This window comes from Amblyomma maculatum, chromosome 5 (assembly GCF_055883805.1).
Source record: "Amblyomma maculatum isolate TAMU_Amacu chromosome 5, ASM5588380v1, whole genome shotgun sequence".
NCBI lineage: Eukaryota > Metazoa > Arthropoda > Arachnida > Ixodida > Ixodidae > Amblyomma > Amblyomma maculatum.
In genome coordinates, this window is record NC_139348.1 from 135,603,823 (window position 1) to 135,625,143 (window position 21,321).

At 48.6% G+C, this 21,321-nt stretch overlaps 2 protein-coding genes across 4 annotated transcripts in view; one reads left to right on the forward strand and one right to left on the reverse strand.

Annotated features, from left to right (window-relative positions):
* Window positions 1-4,042, forward strand: part of LOC146189655 (ATP-binding cassette sub-family C member 10-like) — a 37,284-nt gene extending 33,242 nt beyond the window's left edge. For all 3 annotated transcript variants that reach the window (XM_084604416.1, XM_084604418.1, XM_084604417.1), the window contains exons 19-20: window positions 712-824; window positions 2,200-4,042. In XM_084604416.1, coding sequence (XP_084460542.1) covers window positions 712-824; window positions 2,200-2,413 — 327 coding nt within the window. In that variant the 3' untranslated portion in view covers window positions 2,414-4,042. The remainder of the gene's footprint in view (window positions 1-711; window positions 825-2,199) is intronic.
* Window positions 4,043-17,967: 13,925 nt separating this feature from the next.
* The window catches only part of LOC146189656 (luc7-like protein 3), a 30,060-nt gene continuing 26,706 nt past the window's right edge, over window positions 17,968-21,321 (reverse strand). The window contains exon 8 of the mRNA XM_084604421.1: window positions 17,968-18,385. The gene's annotated coding sequence lies outside the window, so the exon portion shown is untranslated. The remainder of the gene's footprint in view (window positions 18,386-21,321) is intronic.

A 21,321-nucleotide genomic window follows, 5' to 3' on the forward strand; every position in this document is an offset into this window, starting at 1 on the left:
GAGGAATTACCATGATCGCTCGTAAGAAATGGCCGTGTTATTTTGCTGTACCTTCTCTTTGAGATGAGATATTTGAAATGTAAATGCATATATACTTGAAATACAGCGTTGAATTTTGTACTTGCATGATAAGTTTCAACAAGATATGCTGAAAAATAAAGGAAACATTTCCGAGACCCTCATTCCTCCTAAAGTGCATTTATTGGCAGGACAGAGTGTCCTTGCTTGACTCGAGGCTTACAGGGTGTTGTGTGTATAGAGGCAATTTGTCTGTGGGAAGACAAACAGTGCGATGGTCCTGTTCACAGCAAACATCTGGTGCCTACACCTAAGCAATCTTTTAATTGTTGCGAAAGGTGGTCGCTCATGTTCTCGCTCGCTCCCTCATTCATCCTTCCTTCACTCCATGTGGTCCTTCCTTTGCTCGTGGTTATGTCACATTCTCTGCTAAAGTTCAGTTGCTCACAATAAGGAAAGGGTGTCGACAAAGTTCAGTTGCTCATCATACGGAAAGGGTGTCGACAAAGTTCAGCTGCTCATCATACGGAAAGGGTGTCGACAAAGTTCAGCTGCTCATCATAAAGAGAGGGTGTCAACCATACGATACATTCTAGCAGGCCGGCATCCTGTCTGCTTTGTGTGAGTTGTTCTTGTCTCTCAGCACCAATGTTCTGAGAAACACTATAGTACTAATCCGGTCGCCTTTTGTAGGTCCTCTGCCTCGATGAGGCAACTGCGGGGGTAGATGCCGAGACTGACCGCGCCATACAAGAGACTATTCGAAGGACATTCCAAGGGACCACGATCCTGGTGATAGCTCACAGGTAAGCAATGCCATTTTTTTAAATTGATTTGATTCAACTGCATCAGTACAGTTGATGTTCCATAATTGAGACCGTGGGGAGACACGAACAGCATTTGAATTTTGCAGAGCTCAGATGAATGGGACCCATTTCTAATGCAGTTAGTGTTGACAGTCCTTCTCACAGGTTCCAGTGGAGGAGTATAGGTTACCAAATTTTAGTTGCATGTTTTCTTCCTGTTATCGATGCATATTATATTACTCTACTGTGAAATTGCATTTATGCGATCCCGCAACAAATTTTTTTCGGCATGTGACTCCTTTTTTTAATACCCGGCCGATGCAGTATAGAGGCAGTGCATTTTCCTACAGCTAATATGGTCATATCTTCACAGAGGTCTGGATAATACGATCACAAAAAGAACCCGCATAGTTGAAGTTTCCCTTTAAGAGGCAGCGAAAGAGTCCTAGGAGGGAGGGCAATAGTAGGGGCAGTAATGGTAACACTTGTGTGAGCTGATAACATATCATGATAGCATATCTCTGCGTGCTTATCTTTTGACAGCATCTCCCGAGGGGGCAAAGGCTTAGCGAATTTGGTGAACGCTCGTCATGGCTTTGGCTTGGGTGCGGCGTTAAGAATTGAAACTGCGGCTCTGTTCTACGAGTTTCAGAACAGCTTGCTTCTGGACATTGAGCAACTAAGTCAACGCAAAGTGAAAGATTACTGGAGGCGGGGTAATGAAGGAAAGTTTTGTGCCAAGAATGTTTCATTCGCAATCTTTTGGGGCCTAATAAGATTTTGCAAGAGTGCGTCTTAATTTTTCAGTTCCCGCCAGAATTGTATCAACAAGATTCCACTGTTCGTGGATCATCCCAATCCCAATTCACCAATGAACACTAAATTTTAAAACCAAATAATTTTTCCTCACTTGCTTCAGTTTCAATAGGCGAGCGATGGCTGTGACGCCAAAGTTGCTTATAGGTCGCACGAGGCATGAAAAAAAAAACAGACATAATCTCTTTGGCATTTTGATTTATTTTGACGGTAGAGACAGCCCACTTCAAGAGCCGGCATCAGAGCGAGTCTAGGAACACGAGTTACATTAGTGGAACTTTGATGCTCAGCTGTTGAACCAGAGACGTGGGAGAAGAAATCCAGTTCATCAGCACAGCACGAATTTCTGCGACAGTTGTAGTGGTTGTGTACTCTGTGGAAACGCGACAGAGAGCTCTTGCTGATATTTGCACAATTATGGTGACTTAGTGGTTTTTTTGTTACTCTCGGCTCTACTGTGAAATAATTTATTGGTCTTGTAGTTTTATTTATTTATTTGCTTATTCTTTCATCTGTCATGTCGTTTTAACTGATCTGTTTTATTTTAATTTCTCTGCAGGGTGGAAACTGTTCTAGACTGTGATCAAGTGCTGGTCATGTCCCACGGGAAAGTCATAGAGTCCGGAACCCCGGAGGAACTTCTCCGTGCCGGGAAGGGCCACTTCCGCACTCTTGTAGAAGCTTCACGCAAGAATGGAGGCGAGATTCTGATAGAGACGCCAGAAGATGACGACGATGATGATGTTCCTTTAATAGGCTTCTCTGATCCGTAGTGGCAACATTTATGGCGTAGTGGTCTAGTGCAGGGTTTATTTAAACAACGAATGCCTTCTCATGGGCTTTTTGCAGTGGCAGTGTTGCATAGCAACCCATGCTGAACGCAGTGAGTGAGAAATACTCTCTCGCAGAGATTGATTGTACAGCTTAGAGATTTGTTGGCATAAGGAAGAGAAACTCTACTAGAATGAGCTGATGGCTGCCTAATGTTGCATAATAGGGCCACCCATCAAAGTGCATTACCAGTACTGCGGTCTTGTATATATTGTTTCCCACTCAGTGAGCAGGACTTGGGAAGATTATTTTTTTTTCTATGGAATTCGCACAAGGTTTCTGGTAAAGGTCATAGTGATATAAGGTATGAGTAATGCCAGCAGGTGGTTGTCGTGCCAGCCACCATGTTTCGCTGGTATACAAGGTAGCTGCAAACCAATTATGTTTGTGGTACCATCTCTTTGTGCCAGGGAGTTGAGCTGCAGAGAAAGTGGAGCATGGCTTTACACTTAAATGAACTCCGATAATCAGATGGTATCCATTAGCAGGGCAGACTCTCTATTTCATTGGAGAAAACTAAACGCATAAATAGAAAAGACTTCACAGATAAATGAAGAACGTCGTATTGATAACATGCTCGCTGCTTGGCTGAGCAGCTTTGCCTTCGACAGTTGTCTACAGTTATTGCCCGAACCAGTTTTGGCAAGATGGTGATGGATAAATGACAACATGCTTCACTGATTTCTTCTTGGTACTTAGTATGGTCCAGCCGAAAGTGAAGCTAACCATTATTGCTAACAGAACATCAAAGTTGTGGCCTGCCTTGTGATAATTTATATTTAACGATATATGCACTGGCAACAGTGATTTTTGGTGCTAGCACTAGTCTGCAATCCTCTTCTTTTTCCAACTGCCACTTATATTCTACATCACTCATGGAATCTCGACACTTTTGAATCTTTTGTATAGTGGAACAATCCAGAAGACTTGAGTCGGTTATGTTGATTGACAACGCAAAAATCGCGCACCGAAATAGGTTGCGCTTTGCTTCACAGTGGTGACCGAACCCTGTGCCTCTAGAATCTGGTTAGCAGGAAATGCTTATATTGGGTTGCTGTAAATGAGCTGTATTAAAACTCATGTGCCGGCTTAACCACTGTGAGCAGCAGAAGCTTTCTGAAAAAGCTAATGGTAGTTGTTTTCCTGACCTTGAAATTAGGAATGAGAAACACTTTGAATCTCTAAACCATTTTTTATGCATGTGCATTTGGTATTTTTTAATTTTCTTAACACTTGCAGTGCATGACCAGAATAGTTCCTGTAGCAACACGATAAAGGCATGAATTTGGCTCTGAGCACTTATTTTTCCCGTCATTAATAATGATCCTGTAAATTGTGTCAGTTTTGTTTGCTAGTAGAGCTCAACTGTTGCCTGCTGCAAGACAACAGATGGGTTTGGTTTTGTGTGGCTGGAATGCTTACCCCAAGCTACTTTTAAAGAACATCAAGGACAGCTTTGTCTACTTTTTGTTTGCAGTATGTGCAGTTTAATGTTTAGCTTTTCATGACTGGTGACAATTGCTTGGCAACAGACAATTCTTTTTCTGAAAATTAAAAAACAAAAACAAAAACTCGTGCCATTGCATATTTGTCTCTGTTTACTGGGCTGCATCACGTCGACTGCTTTTTTCACTTTCTGCATTGTTTGGCATGTCAGAATGCTCTGCAGCAGGGTGTAAGCATTCCTCACACCCAGAGTTGCTTTGGGACGTTAAACACTGTAAACTATAAGCCATTCCAGTAGCTGTTTGTTTTACCAGCACACCGCCAAAAGGCTACAAGAGAGACAAAACCTGGCTCAACACCTGCAAGCTTCCTCAGGATTGCATACGACACTTTCCTGCAGTATTTTGCGAGCAGAAAGCAGTGAACGCTGCAAATATCAAGAGGAATGCGCTTTCAGAAGCTCCGTCGTGCAACTTTACTAGTCAACCAGATTGATAATACATATATTAGGTCGTTAAAGAACGAACTTGACTGTTAGTTGTGGCTGGCCCTCGGCAAGATGCATGCAACTGCCGGTGCTACATGCCTGTTGTACAAAACGCACTCACCTTTCAGTGACAGCCAATGCTTCTGGAACTTCAGAAGCTTTCCGTAAGTGGAAATTTGCATAAGGATATAAGTTTCTGCGAGACAGTGATCACCACTGGTGATGTGTAGGCAGCTATTTGACACTCTCTTGAAACACTGGAAATGTGCGTGAAAACACCCTAATGTTGCAGAGAGGTTATGATTTTTGTCACAAGTATATATATATATATATATATTTTTTTTTTAATACAGATTACAGGCAACTTGACGTGATGTTTTCAAAAGCAGTGGGAGTCTGCTTAGGTTTCATCCATAAATTTGCAGGATTTTTCATGCAAGGATCGTGGCAAGCTCTTTGCCTCTTAAAGAATTTCAAGGCAGCAGCAACTTGTTTTGGCTCTTCGTGAGCAAAACCATTTTTTTGTTTCAAGTTTTTATTGCATTTCAAAGAGCAGAGATGTTTTTCCTCTGCTCAATAAAAGTGCTATTTGCATTGTGGTCACCCATTGTGCCGAGCGAATAACATAAGAGAAATTTTTGTCACCGATACCCATTGTCAGTTCCAAACTTACCCACTTAAGAGAAGGAAGCTGTCTGCATGAAATGATTTGGTAGTTTGACACTCTGCTGTCCCCACAGTGCAATCTTGGCAAATCAAACTGCTTAGTCCTGTGAACATAAATTATATCACACACATAAACTTCCATTTATTCAAAAAGTTTGCATTTTTGAATTTGGCTCAACCATGGTGGCACCATATCCCTCCTCAATTTCTTGAATGCTTTGACTTTAGAGTCTCGGCAACCTCATATGCCTGAATGTGTATAGTTTGAAGCGTCAATAGCATGCAACATGGTTTCAATTTATTGGTCTGTAGAAGCGGCAGTTCACTTTGCAATATCAGAAGTCTGCTACGCTCTGCCTAGGCATGCCAAGAATTGTCGAAAGTGCATTGTGGATCAATCAATGTGGACTATCTTTGCTCTTTCGAGTTTTGGTTTTGCTGTCACTGTCATACTCATGCGAGTGCATGAGCATATCAGCACCACATTTTGCCACCGCCCATCCTAGTGGTTTCTCCCCATTGGCAAGGTTGAGAAGAGTGTGCTTCCCTCAGCACCCATTGCAATAGAATTGGGCTCATCCCGTGCCTCATCGCTTTTCCACTGCTAGCGTGAGCACGTCTTATTGCACAGGCACGCACCATTGAAGTGGGAAGCAAGGTTGTCAGGTGTTAAGTGTGAAACAGGCTTCACAGTTGATGGTTGCAGCAATGTCACCGACCCTGCCACTTCTTTCACCAAGTGTTAGGAACTAATAGTGCAATTGGGACAAATGCGCAGATTTTGTGCAAGATAGTGAAAGCCGTGGGTTGGTCCGACAAACTGTGCAGATGCTTATGCAACCCTTGTGCATGCCACCTGCCAGAGGAGTACTGGCTAGGTGTCTGTAATCAGGATGATGCCCACTTTCGCAAGTGCACTTCGGTGCAGTTGTTTCACGGGTTCCTTCTCAGCCGGCAATAAAATCTCGTTCACTTGAAAGTATGACAAACTCTTCTTTCTTAAAATGTAGCTAAAAATACACGGTTTTTGATGGACAAGTTATGTAAACTTGTAGTTATGAAATGCTTCACTATATCAAGGATTTCATTACTCTGAAGTTTGTTACATCAATCTTTTGACTGCACTGCAAACTGCAAAAAAGAATAAATTTTATTGCGCAGTGGGAGCAATGTGGGTTGCTTCAGAAATCCGTTCTCTAGTCCAGGGCCCCACAGAGGCTGCCACCACACAAGTTCGTTAGGCAAAGGCAAGATGGATCTCACTGCTCCATTGAGGCATACTCCATTGGGGTGCAGGCACTGTTCGGTTACATTGGCAGGCCCACATAGTGCCGAACAGTGCGGCATTATCCCTCACTGTGGATGGCTATCCTCGTACGTGGTAGGATTAATTTTATAAAATCTAAAAGCATGCAAAGCTGTTCATTTAAAGGTGTCTCCTTCTGTTGGCTGAGCTTAGGGGCGAGGTGGAAGATATTGTCTCCTACTGACCCCTATGTGCTCCAGTACTGTGTGCTGTACATTGGGGAGCAGCCTCTGGCAGAGATGCTACAGCCTGTGCTCAGTAAACGTATCCAGTCAAGAAATCTCCCCACTGTAACAAGATGACGCCACCAATGCTAGCGGCTTCTCTTGCTTCGCCACCGCCGAATACGATAAGAATATTTGGCCGCTTCTGATTGCATCAGGCGGGTACTCCAAACAAATTTGGTATTAAAAATGCTGACAACCAAATGCCATTTCTCTGCGAAATTTGAGCTGCAAGGATTCCGCGGTTTAGCTGGGAGAAGCATTCTACAGCGCACCTGTAATTGTGCAACGCGCTGTATATAGAGAGTCTTCCTCGTTTGGACTACAAGATACCCCAATTTTCGCAAAAAAATTAAATAAAAAATTGCATATCCAAGGCTGCTAAGCACACCTGCTCACTGTCGTTGAGCTGCAGCTATCGGAGTCCAGAGGTGGCACGTCTGCATGGTGATCTCCAGCTTGCTGTATTCCAACACTACACTGTACATGGTGGCACAAAACGCCAAAATCCGGCCTAACGCAAGCCCCATAACTCTACTAGTGTGTTGTTGCAAAGGCCTGGTGTCAATGGTACCCGACATATCATGGACATTGCAGGAGCACATTGTTTGGTTTGGGCATCAGTTTGAAGGCCTAACACTGGTCTGAAAGGGAAAGTTTGTAGAGGGCTGCCTGAAGTTTAGGCAAACTGTAACCACGTTTGCCTAAGATGTTTGAAAAACACTTATTTCTTGCATCTTTCAGGTCTAGATATAGCCACGAAAAGAGTGGGGGAAGGGGGGATATTTTAATGTTTCAAATTTAAGCACAACCCCTCCCCTCACTTCTAGGCATCACGACCATGAAAAAAAATGGAAGGCTCAGAATAGAGTAAATATATGGTAACAAACAAGAATTGAGAATTTAAACTTTTAAGCAGCAAATTGTGCATTGATGCGTCCTCAAGGGCAGTTCAGACTGATGGATGGACATCGGATGAATAAAATTTGCAAACAAACCTTGGGTGAGAATGTAGCCGTGTATGCGCTGCTGCATAAAAAAGAATCCATTTATGCGAAGTAAATTACCTTCATCATCAGCAGCTGTTTATGCAATGGAAAGTCAGCTGCGAAAAAGTTACTTCCTGCATGCACCACGGAACTCTGCAGTGTCCATGTTTATTTCACATTTTTGAAAGTGATCCCTTTTAAAAGCACAGTTTTGTCCAACAAAGATTTCAGATATAGTCAGCATCACTAACTTTCTGAAAACAACCCTCCCTGGATGCTTTGCAAAAAGAAAGTTTCAAATATGTGCACAATTGTAGACTGTGTTTAAAGGAATGAATGCATCCCCCCCACAACAGTAAATAAAATCAGGGAACATTAATTTACCATAATTGCAAGTTTTACCAGTGTAGTAAAGGTGCTCTCAAATTTGCATCTTTTCTTTTGTTATAAAAAATGTCGAGAGTTTATGCATATATTTAGCGATTTAGTTCTTTGCACATACAGTAGAACCTCGATATGTTCTCGGTTCACACAATTTCCCGTTTCATATGGCCAAAATCGTAGGAAGTAAAACCTCTCTCACAAGTCACACTATTTTCCGCTGCTTAATATGCTCCGGGATAACGCTTCCCTGGTTACTACGTTCAAAATTTCGACAAATTGTGGTTGTATAATGCATTTTGTGATCAATCGGACATGTGCTAACGAGCGCTCCCGACGTGAAAAATAGATCAACGGCACTCGTCCATCACAGTTGCTTTCCTGCATTTCCTCGGTGCAAAGGGGCGAAGCATCCATGAACGCCAACACAAGAGGAGCCCGTTCCCGTGGAAACATGACTTCATGAGGAGAAATCTAGTGACTTCTTTGCAATGGCTTGTGGGCATAGAGACGAACCATAAGATAACTGCAATTCTTCGCTTGCATACAAGCAGGCTGGGTCTAGGGGACGCAGCATGATCAAAAACGCAGCAACTGTGGAACTGCAATGGCTTCTCCACATATCGCTGCTGTAAGGGGGTGAAGAATCCAGAAACAACCAAGGAAACAATCGCGACTAGTCTTTGCCTTCTACGAACCGGATTTGTTACTAAATCTCTTCTGCGCTTCAGACAGCACAAATATGGACTGAATTGTAGCTGTGCGTACTGGACGTCTATAGAAAAGCATCAGCCCGTGATGTCAGTGGAGATGCGGCGGCGTTGGCGACTTTCGGAGCGTAGGCAAAAGCCTGAGCCGTCTTGCATTGGATGTTGTAGCGATCGCGGAGAACCGCGCATCCCTCCTTAGCACCGCACGCCGCGGAGGATGAAGGGGACAAAAGTATTCCTTCTTTTCCGAGGTTGAGTAACCCAAACGGGTTGCTCGGTAGCGCCGCGTTTCCCTCTTCCCTCGCCGGGCGCAGGAGCGCACCGCTAGGCGTCGCAGACGCGACGCTCATTGGCCGAAAAAGGACAAAGGGCAAGATGCGCCGAGATCGGCGGGGACCGGCTACCGCCGAGGAGGAGACGACAGCGAGCCGCGACAACGGAAGGACGCAAGGTAAATACCTCCCCGCTATACTTCTTTGTTGTCGCCATCTTGCCCTTCGAAGTGTCAGGCCCCATCCAAAAGGATAGGGTCTCCAGCAAGACCTTCACCAGCGTTCTTTTTGGGAAGACCCAATAAACATCTGGTTCCGGGCAAAGTCCTGTTCTGTGTTGTGTCGTATTTTGCATTACTACTTTGCGGCCGTGAGAACGGCTGCACGTGGTGTGTGATCGCGGGAGCTCTGTGTTTGCGGCCTAGACCTCAGAAGAGGCTCGACGGCTTAATAAGAACCCCCACAATTGGCGCCCCAACGTGGTTCTCTCGTGCAGAAGCACTTGAGCTACTCGCTCCCGCCGGACACAATGCCAGACCAGCAGAGTAATCTGCCTGATCTGATGTGGCTCGCAGAGCTCAGCCCCGGGTACAGGGAAAGCCCGGCCCACGGCTCGCTCGCCGCCAACGCGACTCTACAGACGGGACAATTCGCCGCTGCAGGAGCAGCCAGCGAAACACGACGCCCGCAGGCAGATTCCGGCAGACGCCGCGAAATGCCACCCTTAAGAGTTGACGCGCCTCTGCACTACGCGCGAACGGATTGGGGAGAAGCGCCAGGCACGCCATGTCCGCCCTCGCAGCTACCAAACGGCAGCACAGGGGCCGCGCCAACCCCGCCGACGATCTCGCCACTCGTCGCGGCACCCGAGAGCGAGGCAGCGGCAAACGCCGAAAACCTCGCAGGAGTCCTCGCCAACGCATTCCAGCAAGCGCTGCAGTCCTTGCAACCCACCCCGCGGATCGGAACACCGATCCCAACGTACAGCGGCTACGGCGATCAAATGAGCGCCAACAGCTTTCTCCTGGCGCTAGACCAGTACGGCCAAGTCAACGGCTGCAGCGAGACCCACATGCTGCGAAGGGTGATACCAGTGGCACTGGTTGACCAAGCCGCTCGGTGGCACTGTTTGGTAGGTCACACAGCGAGCACTATGGCTGAATTCCGCAGTATGTTTAGGGAGGAATTCCTTCCTCACGACTACCAGCAGCGAATGCGGCGAGAATTGGAACTCCGAACCCAAGCTCCCGACGAGTCGCTCGTCGAATACGTCAGGGCGATGCAGGAGCTTTACGATTATGCCGATCCCAACGCTTCGAACACGGAGCAAGTGGAACGAGTAATCCGACAGAGCCACCCCACCTTTGCTCTTTACCTGCGGGGAAGTCGCTGCAGGAACCTGAATGAGCTTGCCGTGGAAGCGCGTCGGGTGCAAGCCGAAATTTCAGCTGCCCGTGCGTACCGGCCCCCCCCACCCCCATCGGATTGTCTGGAGCCCAGCTGCGCCTGGAATGGCAGTGCGCGTTCAAGGAGTGAAAACGCTCGAACGTCACGTGTTTCAGGTGAGGGCGCTTTCCCGGAAATCTCGGATCGCGCTCTTGATCCCTACTCAAACGGGCCGATGATCATCGAAGCTGCGCGAGAGGTACAGTGGTCAACCTCACGCCGACCGCCCGACAGAGATTACCAAACACGGTCAAACGATCGAGCGCTGGTGACGCGCGCGGACGGGCAGCGTAGCATGGTGGTGGCACCGGCTCAACAAGCTCTCACGGACGGCCGTACGCGAGAGCACCCTCGTCTGCCTAGAGCTCGGAATCCCGGGCCATGCTTCTCTTGTGGCCAAGTTGGTCACTTGGCTCGTGCCTGCCCTGCGAGTCAGGGAAACGAGGTAGGCCGCCGGTAGCAGCGCCGGCGGCCGAAGCTGATCCGAGCGACGGAGCTGCAATAGTGGCCCCCTCACTTCTCAGGATCGGAACACCGACCACTACCAGGGCTCCGTTCATAGACCTTGCGATAGCAGGGACTACGTTCCGAGCACTGCTTGACACTGGTGCTAGCACTTCTCTAATCGGAGACGAAGTCGTTTCCCGCCTTCGACAGAGAGGCATTCGGGTGCGAAAACGCAGCCTGCCCCTCCAGTTGGCGAGCGGAGAAGTATGCTCCGGCGGTGATGTGCGCCTCGTCGCGCGTTGGAATCAGCGCGCTCGGCGACAGCGTTTCATTCATCTGCCTGGACTCACGGTACCGGTTATTCTCGGCCGAGATTTCTTGTCCCGTACGGGAATCGTGGTTGATATCGGCAATGGTGGCTATCGGGAAAGCCCGTTCGCGCCACTCAAGCCGTTCGTCACAGCACCGACCACGACGGCCGAAAGGACAGCTTCCGAGGTGGAAAGGAGGAAAACCTCCCGAGGAAGCGGCGCTCCCCCTCAGCCGCTGAATACAGCAGCTGCGGCCCATCCCCATGCCTTGCGCGTGGGCGCGGAAGAGCGTTTACAGGGTCTACTGGCAAACGCCGACAACCTGACAGACCATGAGCGCGGCCGCGTCTTTTCGTTGTTAGGAAACTTCGAAGAGATGTTCACAGACCGCCCCGGCTGTACCAAGCTTGTACAGCACCGCATCGAGACAGGAGACGCGCAGCCTTGGAAATCCAACCCGAGACCGGTCAGCCCCGCCAAAAGGCAGGCGATTTACGCGGCGCTGCAAGAACTGATCGATGCGGGTATTGTTCGCCGCTCATCAAGCCCCTGGGGATTCCCAGTGGTGCTGGTCCCCAAAAAGGACGGTAGCTCACGGCTGTGCGTGGACTACAGGCGACTGAATGCGGTCACACAAAAGGATGCGTACCCCTTCCCGAGCGTGGACGACATTGTTTCGAACCTCGGCGGAGCGCGGTATTTTTCTACTCTGGACGCTAGCAAAGGCTATCTCCAAGTAGAGATGCGACCAGGCGACGAGTGTAAAACGGCGTTCACCTGCCACAGGGGTCTCTACGAATTCGTTAGGATGCCCTTCGGTCTTGTCCGGAAGTCCGAGCACCTTTCAGCGGCTGATCGACCGTGTACTGGGCGACGCCAAATGGCATCACGCTCTCGCCTACCTGGACGACATCGTCATCTACTCCCGCACGTTCGAGGAACACCTCGATCACCTCCGAGACGTTCTGGGAAAACTCAGAACAGCAGGTCTCACGCTGAACCCCGCTAAGGCACAGCTGTGCAGGGCTGAAGTCAGTTTGCTCGGCTACCGCGTTCAGCGAGGAAAAGTAGCCCCGGACCCTGACAAACTTCGCGCTATCCTGGAATTCCCGGTGCCGAACGATGTAAAGGCCGTGCGCCGTTTTCTCGGCATGGTGGGCTACTATCGCCAATTCATTCCCAACTGCATCCGCCTGCAAACTCCTCTAACAAAATTGTTAAGGAAGGCAGCCTCGTGGGAATGGGGAGAGGAACAGCAGGCGAGTTTTCGTCAGCTCTCGCAAGCCATCGCCGATACCGCGTCACTGAAACTCCCCGACCTAAATAGGCCCTTTTTGATCCAGACAGATGCCTGCGATTTTGGAGTGGGCGCAGTGCTTCTCCAAAAGGAGGACGAGAAACTGCGCCCCGTGGCGTTTGCCAGCCGCGCGCTGACGCCGGCGGAGCGCAACTACTCAGTGACGGAGAAGGAATGCCTCGCTATCATCTTCGCGCTCCGAAAATTCGAGATGTACGTGGAAGGTACAAGGTTCACGGTCGAAACCGATCACATGGCCTTGACATGGCTGACCCGCTTACGCGAGCCGAGCGGGAGGCTCGCGCGCTGGGCACTGACGCTACAGCGCTTCGATTTCGAGGTGCGCTACCGGAAAGGTGCCACAAACGTGGTTGCGGACGCGCTGTCGCGCGCGCCGGTGAATGACCCGTCCCCAGCCGCGGGAGAGGAGGCGCGGCAACTTCCCCGCTCGTCGGGAAAGGAGGGCCGAAAGGAGAAATTCCTGCCTCCGGAGCACGCGCATCTCGTGACAGCGAAAACGCCGATCGAGATTGCATTCAGCAGGGAAGAGCTTATCAGAGCTCAACAGGAAGACTCGTATTGTCGTGAAATGGTCGCCAGTCTGCGTGAAGAGACGGACCAATCGACACCGCTGGTCGAAGAGCGCCCAGAATCCGCGGAGAACGCGGTAGGCGCGAGCTCTAGTGCAGCTGGTATTGCTGCGAGTGAGCTGGAGAGCTTCCTGTTGGACGCTGATGGAGCTTTGCTGAAATACGTGCCTGGCAAAGAAGACTCAAACGAGTGCTTTAAAGCCGTCATCCCCGGCCAACTGAGGCATGCTGCTTTGCAGCACTACCACGATGCAGACGGTCACGGAAGCGCACCAAAGACATGGAAGAAACTATGTCGGCTCGCTACCTGGCCAGGAATGAAGGCTGATGTATGTCAGTACGTACGGACCTGCCACGTCTGCCAAGAAAGGAAGCCGCGAGGTGGAAAACCACCTGGCCTGCTCCAACCGATCGTGAGCACAAAGCCATGGGAAACTGTGGCGTGCGATCTGATCGGACCGCTGCCGCGCAGCAAAAGAGGGCACAAATTTGTGTTAGTGGTGACATGTCACTTCAGCGGAATCGCTGAACTCTATCCGCTGCGAAACGCCACAACGAAGGAAATCCTGACGAAGCTCTCAGGATTGTTCTGTCGCTACGGGTTTCCGGAGAGGCTGATCACTGACAACGCCTCGTATTTCACGGCGAAAGTTTTTCGTGATACGTGTGCCGCCATGGGCGTACGGCAGCAGCGAACGACGTGTTATCATCCGCAGTCAAATGTGACCGAACGCCGCAATCGCGATGTGAAGCCACTACTCGGGGCATACGCCCGGACGCACAACGACTGGGATAAGCACCTCGACGCGATCACCTTTGCACTGCGAACAAGCGAGAATCGCTCCACAGGTTTCACGCCTGCCTTCCTGATGTTCGGGAGGGAACTAAATACGCCAACTGACACCATTTTGACCAAAAGGCAGGATGCTTCGTCAGGCGAAACGGCAATAGCCGACTACGCGCGGCGCATGCGTGATCGCTTGCAAAAAGCAGTGAGCGAGGCCAGCCAAAATCGCGCTAAAGCAAGGGCTAGCCAGAAGGCTGCCTATGATCGCGCGCATCGGAACGTGGAATTTCAAGTGGGAGACTTCGTTCTAAAGCGTAGCCATGTGCAGAGCGATGCGAGCACGGGGTTCGCAGCTGGCCTTGCGCCTAAATGGATTGGGCCGTTCATAGTTGCTGAGAAGCTCTCGCAGTTGAACTACAGGCTGAAAGATCCGAACACGGGTCGACTCGGCAAGCCGATCCACGTCGGGGAGCTAAAACAGTACTTCCAACGGGAAGTGGCTGGCAGGGCGGCAGCGCCGATTTCGCGAAGACGCGGGAAAAGGTCAGTGCCCCCACCTACCCCCAAAGCTCGCCCATACAATACCCGCTCTAGGCGAAAACGACCTTGACGGGGTGAGTGGCCTGACAACAACACCTCGACCGCTCAGACGAGTGGTCAAGGAAGCAACCGGTTGTGAGGAAGCGAGCTGGCTACGGGAGGGTCGTATCTAGCAGTATTGTCAGTATGTCCCCTCGTGCCAAACAAAGGGGGGGAAGGAAAGGAAAAGCGGGCGGTGGCGAAGACGCTACCAAGCTGTCCCCCCTCTCCACTCGCTGCCGTAGGGACCTGGCCAAATGGCAGGCAACTATTGGCTAGGAGCGCCAAAGGAAAACTAGCCGGAAATCCGAAAGGGGTCTCCCAGAAGGCGCTGCGAAGACAGGCGTCGTCTCCCAGCGAACTCGCTGACGCAGTCGACATCACAAGCATCGGATAGTCAGCAGCAACAAAACCTTGGGTGCCAGCGACGGTCGCAGCTCTAGCCGCCACAAGAGAAGCGCGCACTCCCTCGAGACCGGCCGTGCCACAACCCAAGTCGCCGCCGCCCAGCCGTCAGGAAGCAGCGCCCGGCGACGGTTCTGGACGGCTGTAGGAGCAGCAGCTGCCGGCTGCAGTGCTGCCTCTCGAGCGCCGGATCGCCATGGAGGGACACTTCTCGAGATAAGCGCTTCGGATATCGCCGCCGTGTTTCCGGCAAGTGGCGTGTGTGCGTGCGTGTGGGTGTGACCGCGGTCGTCGCAGCTGTGTGACAGCATTTCCATGCGGTCGGCGTACCGACGAGCGGTGCCATGGGATCATCGCGAGCTTCGAGGCAAGGGACTTAATTCCTGCTTTACGGCAGACAGAGTAGCTGTGGAGCAGCGAACGGAAAGATTACGGCGCAACCAACCCTCCAGGCACTGGACGTCGCGAAACCGCCGTGGCGGCGCTTACACCTGCGCAGTGAAGAACTGTATGGAAGACCGGACTACCCGACCATCCCTTCCAAACTAGCCACCCGGACAGCGGCGTTGGAGCGTTGGATGCAAAACAACAAGGCGGCAAGGAAGTCGTTGCCGGCCTACCGTCGCCTGATTTCAGGTGACGTTCGGTCTTTAGGGAGGAGGAGTGTAGCGATCGCGGAGAACCGCGCATCCCTCCTTAGCACCGCGCGCCGCGGAGGATGAAGGGGACAAAAGTATTCCTTCTTTTCCGAGGTTGAGTAACCCAAACGGGTTGCTCGGTAGCGCCGCGTTTCCCTCTTCCCTCGCCGGGCGCAGGAGCGCACCGCTAGGCGTCGCAGACGCGACGCTCATTGGCCGAAAAAGGACAAAGGGCAAGATGCGCCGAGATCGGCGGGGACCGGCTACCGCCGAGGAGGAGACGACAGCGAGCCGCGACAACGGAAGGACGCAAGGTAAATACCTCCCCGCTATACTTCTTTGTTGTCGCCATCTTGCCCTTCGAAGTGTCAGGCCCCATCCAAAAGGATAGGGTCTCCAGCAAGACCTTCACCAGCGTTCTTTTTGGGAAGACCCAATAAACATCTGGTTCCGGGCAAAGTCCTGTTCTGTGTTGTGTCGTATTTTGCATTACTACTTTGCGGCCGTGAGAACGGCTGCACGTGGTGTGTGATCGCGGGAGCTCTGTGTTTGCTGCCTAGACCTCAGAAGAGGCTCGACGGCTTAATAAGAACCCCCACAATGTGTGGTGCTTGTCTTTTCGAGCATAATTCCTGATATTCTTGCAAGCTGTGGTGTGGCTGGTTGCGCCACAAGGCACAAAAAAGAAAACACATGTTTCACATGTTTATTGCAGCCGGATAAAGACGAGAGCAAACGGTAACGGTGCTGAGCACGACAAGTATCCTTCGGCAACAGATTGCCTTCGTGGCCGACATGCGTTGTACTTCTGCACTGAAACTTGGTCAGTTTGCAACTCTTCATTTTCGTGGTTGCTTTTCGGCCGCACGACAAAGAGAGCAACAGCAAATGCTTGCAGCTTGTGCACTTTTTGTTGTATATATACTATTACGTCATACGAAGTTTTGACGCAATATTATGATCTTTATCGGAAGGCAGGAAAGGCGCTGCGAAGGTAACTGCAGTTACCTTGAGCGGTCACTCTAGCGCAATATTGCCGAAACGGCCCGGTCTTGTGAAGTAGCTTTTCTCTGTTTTCACTTTCGAGAGTTTCAACGAGTGACTCTTCATCACCGGTCCTAAAAAGCGAGTAAACATCATTAGGATCCCGGCAAAGTCACGCATCATTATTTTTCGCATTATTAAATTTCCTTTTGAGGTCATTAGGAACCTGAATATTTACGTCCAACCTAGCTCTGACCGAGCAGTATGGTATATGGAGTTTAATGTTCCAAAAGTGGATTCGGCTACGAGGGGTGCAAAATAAGCAGTACAAGATAACGCATTTGAATAAAAATGTTCCAAGTATATTAAAAAAAAAAAGGTTAGCAGATCGCTTAAATTTCGCTGCAAGCGATCGTGGAGAATGTTGCATTTGCGCTCATGCACCTCTCCTACAAAGTGAAGAGAATACAATGAGAGCATTCTTGCCTTTATGTATATACTATTAACCTGCGAATGAACTTGACGCATCTATGCAATGAAACAGACGCAAAACATAAGCTTTTTTTTTTTTATCGGCCATGATAAAACAAGTTGGCAGTGCACTATAGGCGAATGTTACAAAGCATTACTATATGATGAAATTGTCACATAAGTTGCAGGTACAGTGAGCTAGAAATATGATTTCTAGTTCCCTATAGTTGCCGGTAATAATCGTTATAGTGAAGGTGCTTGGAGCAGCAGAAAGCCCATCAAAAGAGTAGTCATATGAAAAACATTCATATCACTGTCCTTTCATGCGCTAGCAATAGGCCTAGGAGTTGAACAGTGTTGACTATTAGGTTTTCTTGTACTGCGCTTTCAGTCACTATACAGCCGCCCACCGTAGTAGCCACGTGCTGTCGAGGCCACTGCGAAGGAAGCCAATGCAGCTTTTCGCCGGTAATTCCAGCAGTAATCGGCTCCAACAGTGGCAAACTACTCTCTAGGCACAAAACCATTTCTACACACAAACGAAGCTTACACTTCAGAATATTCGCATGCGTGAACTGGTTTCGAAGGCAGCGTCGCCTGACACTGCATAAGCACGCAGAGTTTCTGCCTACACTCCGTGTCGCTGCCGATTTCAGCGCCACCTTTGTTTACAAACATGACGTTTGACTATAAATGCTAATCTACACTTTTATGCTGTGAAAGTCTCAACAGTAAATGTCTGTACCTTATTCGGAAATTAAAATTTTCAAAATCAGGCAGTTCAGATCATGCGTTTTTTTCCCCTGGATAATATGTTCTCTTCCTGCATTTAAAAAACATAATACACCCTTCCACCAAAAAGACTTGCAAATGGGAAGATTGTGGCGAGAGCTGGGAGGAGTACAAGTGGCCATCTTGGCTCGGGGGCTGAACCTGTACGCAGCGGGTTCAGCAATAGAGCCAGAAAGGCCGCTTCTACACCTAAAGAATTCCCATTTTCAAACCTTACCGCCACCCACATGCACAAAGTCTGAAGTGAAACACACAACAGCAGTAGCACTGCTACAATTCCACTTTCTTTTATTTTCAATCGCACGTGCTGCACAAACGTAAAACAACTGATTTACACTTAGCAAGGCTGTGTTCGTGTATCCGGTTGGCGCAGGAAAAGAGGGATGAGTGCAGTGTTTGTGATGGTAACAGGCAAGGGACACAGAAATAGAAGGGGAGAAAAATAAAAATAGAACAGAGTATGTGAACATGACTTCTCTCCCCTCCCACCCTCGGCTTTTAAGAGTGTGAAGGCAAAACAAAGCAAAGAGCACCTTCTTTTGGCGTGATGCAGGCTTGACTTTTCTTTTTCTTTTCTCGCCTCGTTCTGCAGCCCCGTGCTGGAACGGCGCCGCAAGTGTGTGGGTGCTTCTCTGGCTTTCAGCGACGTGTTTTCCGCCGATGCTTGCCTGGCTGCCAGGTCTCATCTGTGGGCAGGAACACGGAAGAGATGTTTCCAGGCATGAGAGGTCTGATCGGTGCGATGCTTCGTTCACTGTCGCTTCTGCTCTGCGGTACTAACTTGTTTTTTTTTCTCCCCATGGCTCTGCGTTACACATTCTGGCATTGTCTTTCTAAAGTTATCCAGATGCTATTCACAATCCCAATACGCAGGCTGGAAAGCTGTCATGTTTATTCCCCTTTGTTTATAGATCCTGGCAAACAATGTTGTCCACTAATTCTGGCTAAGCGAGGCGCAGCTAGAGTGCTGTTCATATGGCCCGATGACAATTTAGTGCAATGGTTGCCTCCGGCAGACTCTTTTTCCTTTGTGGGCATAAGCTGGCTCCTAATAAAAAAAGCTTGTTGCCAGATTCGTCTCTCGGCCTGCTGCTACCCTGGTCATTCATTTCCGAACTCTCAATGGTACATTGCTTCTGCGCTGCAATTTGTTAGCGCTCTGCTTTTGAATGCGAATGACGTCATTTCAAACCCCATTTTGACTTCTCTTTAAATGATTTTTTTTAAAGCATTACACCAAGTCATGTCATTTACACGAGAGCGTGTTACTTCCCAAGTTGAATTTTGAGACTCTTCCTACAAAAAATCTTTTTCTAAGCCTACTGAGAGAAGAAAAAAAAAGCGTTCTTTTAAAGTTAAAAAATTGACGCTATGCAAATAATTTACGATTTTGCTCGGGGAGGTGTGCGTTACCCTTTAGGCTGCATGCTGTGATTCTTTAGAACAAAAATCTCTGCTTAAAATGCTTTCAAACAAGCCAGAAAGTTGGTGTAATACACCGCTGATGGCTAAGAAACATGCACCCTGGTCTATTATATTAGTTAAAGGGACTGACAACTGACCAAAATGTGCCACAAGATCATACTGATATGAGAATATCTTGCATCATATTAAATGTATAAAGTACAGGAACATCAAAGAAAGGGCTTCTTATAATTTTATTTTTTTGTTTGAAATGGTAAAACCTGTCCACCAAACCTCATCGATGAAGCCCCTGTTGCTGCGCCATAAAGCTTTGGGTGTTGCAACCAACTCAAAAGGATGCAGGATGCCACATTAGACTAACTTTTCCATTGTGGCAAAAAAAAAAAAGAAAAGGCGAATGCAACACTGCTTTTTTACAGGCAAGGTGTACACGACCAGCAAGGCATCCCAGCATCTGCAATTCTGAGCCATTTACTGATCTGAAGCAACAGGCAACTCTAGTAGTATTTCTAAACACATACATGTGTGCAAATACCTGCCGAACCAGCAGCTTCAAGCATGTACCAACCAAAGCAACTCGAGCTTCAAGCTCTGCAATAAGGTTTGGTTTAAACAGTTTAAGTCCCAAAGCAACTCTGACTACGAGAGAGATTCCGTAGCGAGGGGGCTCCGGATAGATTTGCACCACCTAATGTTCTCTGGCAACGTTAGGACTAGACTGCCAAAGCAGCAGTGTACACCTGCAGATTTGGTTATCCCACCATAGCTCCTAACCAGCTGTTTGCCTCGTTCTTTTTTTTTTTTTTTTGCTTTTCACATTGAACGCAAAACTCACAAGGTCACTAGTATTAAACTAATTTCCAAGAAACTGCGGAGCCTAAGGTCACCTGCTCTAAAGCAAGCAAACAGTAATAGTAAACGGTAACTACAGTTGAGCCAGGGAAAGCAGATGCCTTGGGGAGATGACTCCGCGCTTGGAAAACAGCACCGCAGTGAGCAGTTAATGGGCAATCAAGGTTTGGCATCTCAATGGACATGTTCGAACTACCTGCCGCAATGCCGGCTTTGTTTCTTTTTTGTCTTGAAGACTTGTCAGCGTGTGCAGAGCCACGGGCCAAAGAGATGCCACACCTTCCGTGCAACAAGTCGGGAGTCGCTAAGTTATGCGGGTAGCCCGAATTTGCGGAAAAAAAAAATTCTAAAGCGAAAATGCAGACACAAAGGCGAACAACAAGAGAGATCCGAGGTGAGAGTGTTCCAACAACAAGAGTGGCATCAGCCCACCTGTGGCGTCAAGACGTGAGAGACTCTGGGGGGTGCCGCTGCCTTTTCGGAGCCGCTGCATTCTTCGCGCAGCCCATTCATTCATTCATTCATTGCATCACATTTTGCACACAACAGCACTTGGCAACAAAGCAAAAAAAAGTCATTTCAGCTAGAAAGCAAGAAACAAAGCAGCACCGTTTGCAGAAAACTTGAGCACGAAGATCGGAAAAAAAAAAGCACAGAAAATAGTTCAACAAGAAAGTCTGTGAAAAGTGCTGTCAACAAGAAAGTGAAGTATTGAAAAAAAAAAAAAAAAGAAACGAAAGGCGCACCTGTTTAGCAGAGGCGCTGAAAAACTAGCTAATCTCTCAAACAACTGTTATAACTGCTAGTGTTTCGCACATTTATAGTCGGTTAAAGAAGTATTAGCTGGCTTAGGCATAGAGCTGCGAAAGTGATGCGAGGCATTCTTACTACAGCATTGACCTTCACCTGTTGCCCAGAACTTGCGCGTCCAATATTCTACTCTCGAATAGCATGAGCCTCAAATACCCTGGAGAATTATATGCATCACACACTGTCACTCGCTACCAAAGATGAGCGAACGACAGCGTTTCACTGTCACTGCCGCATATAGCAGAGACTGCATATATAAAAAAAAAACAATATTTCTTATTCAGACGCTCGCATCTGATAGCACATTACTGCACAAATATATATATATTTTTTTTCCATGCTAATACAGTAGAACCCTGCTGTTCTGCTGCATTTTCCTGCCTGCTGCATTTCCAGAAGTCTGTTCCATTCTAGCTCTCACAAAAACGCATGCAATAACTCTGCTGTTATAACACAGCTGTGGCAGTGTTCCTGTACAGTGTATTGAGGTCGTTCGTTATCAATGATGGTTTGTCCACTTTTAGCATTTTACCAT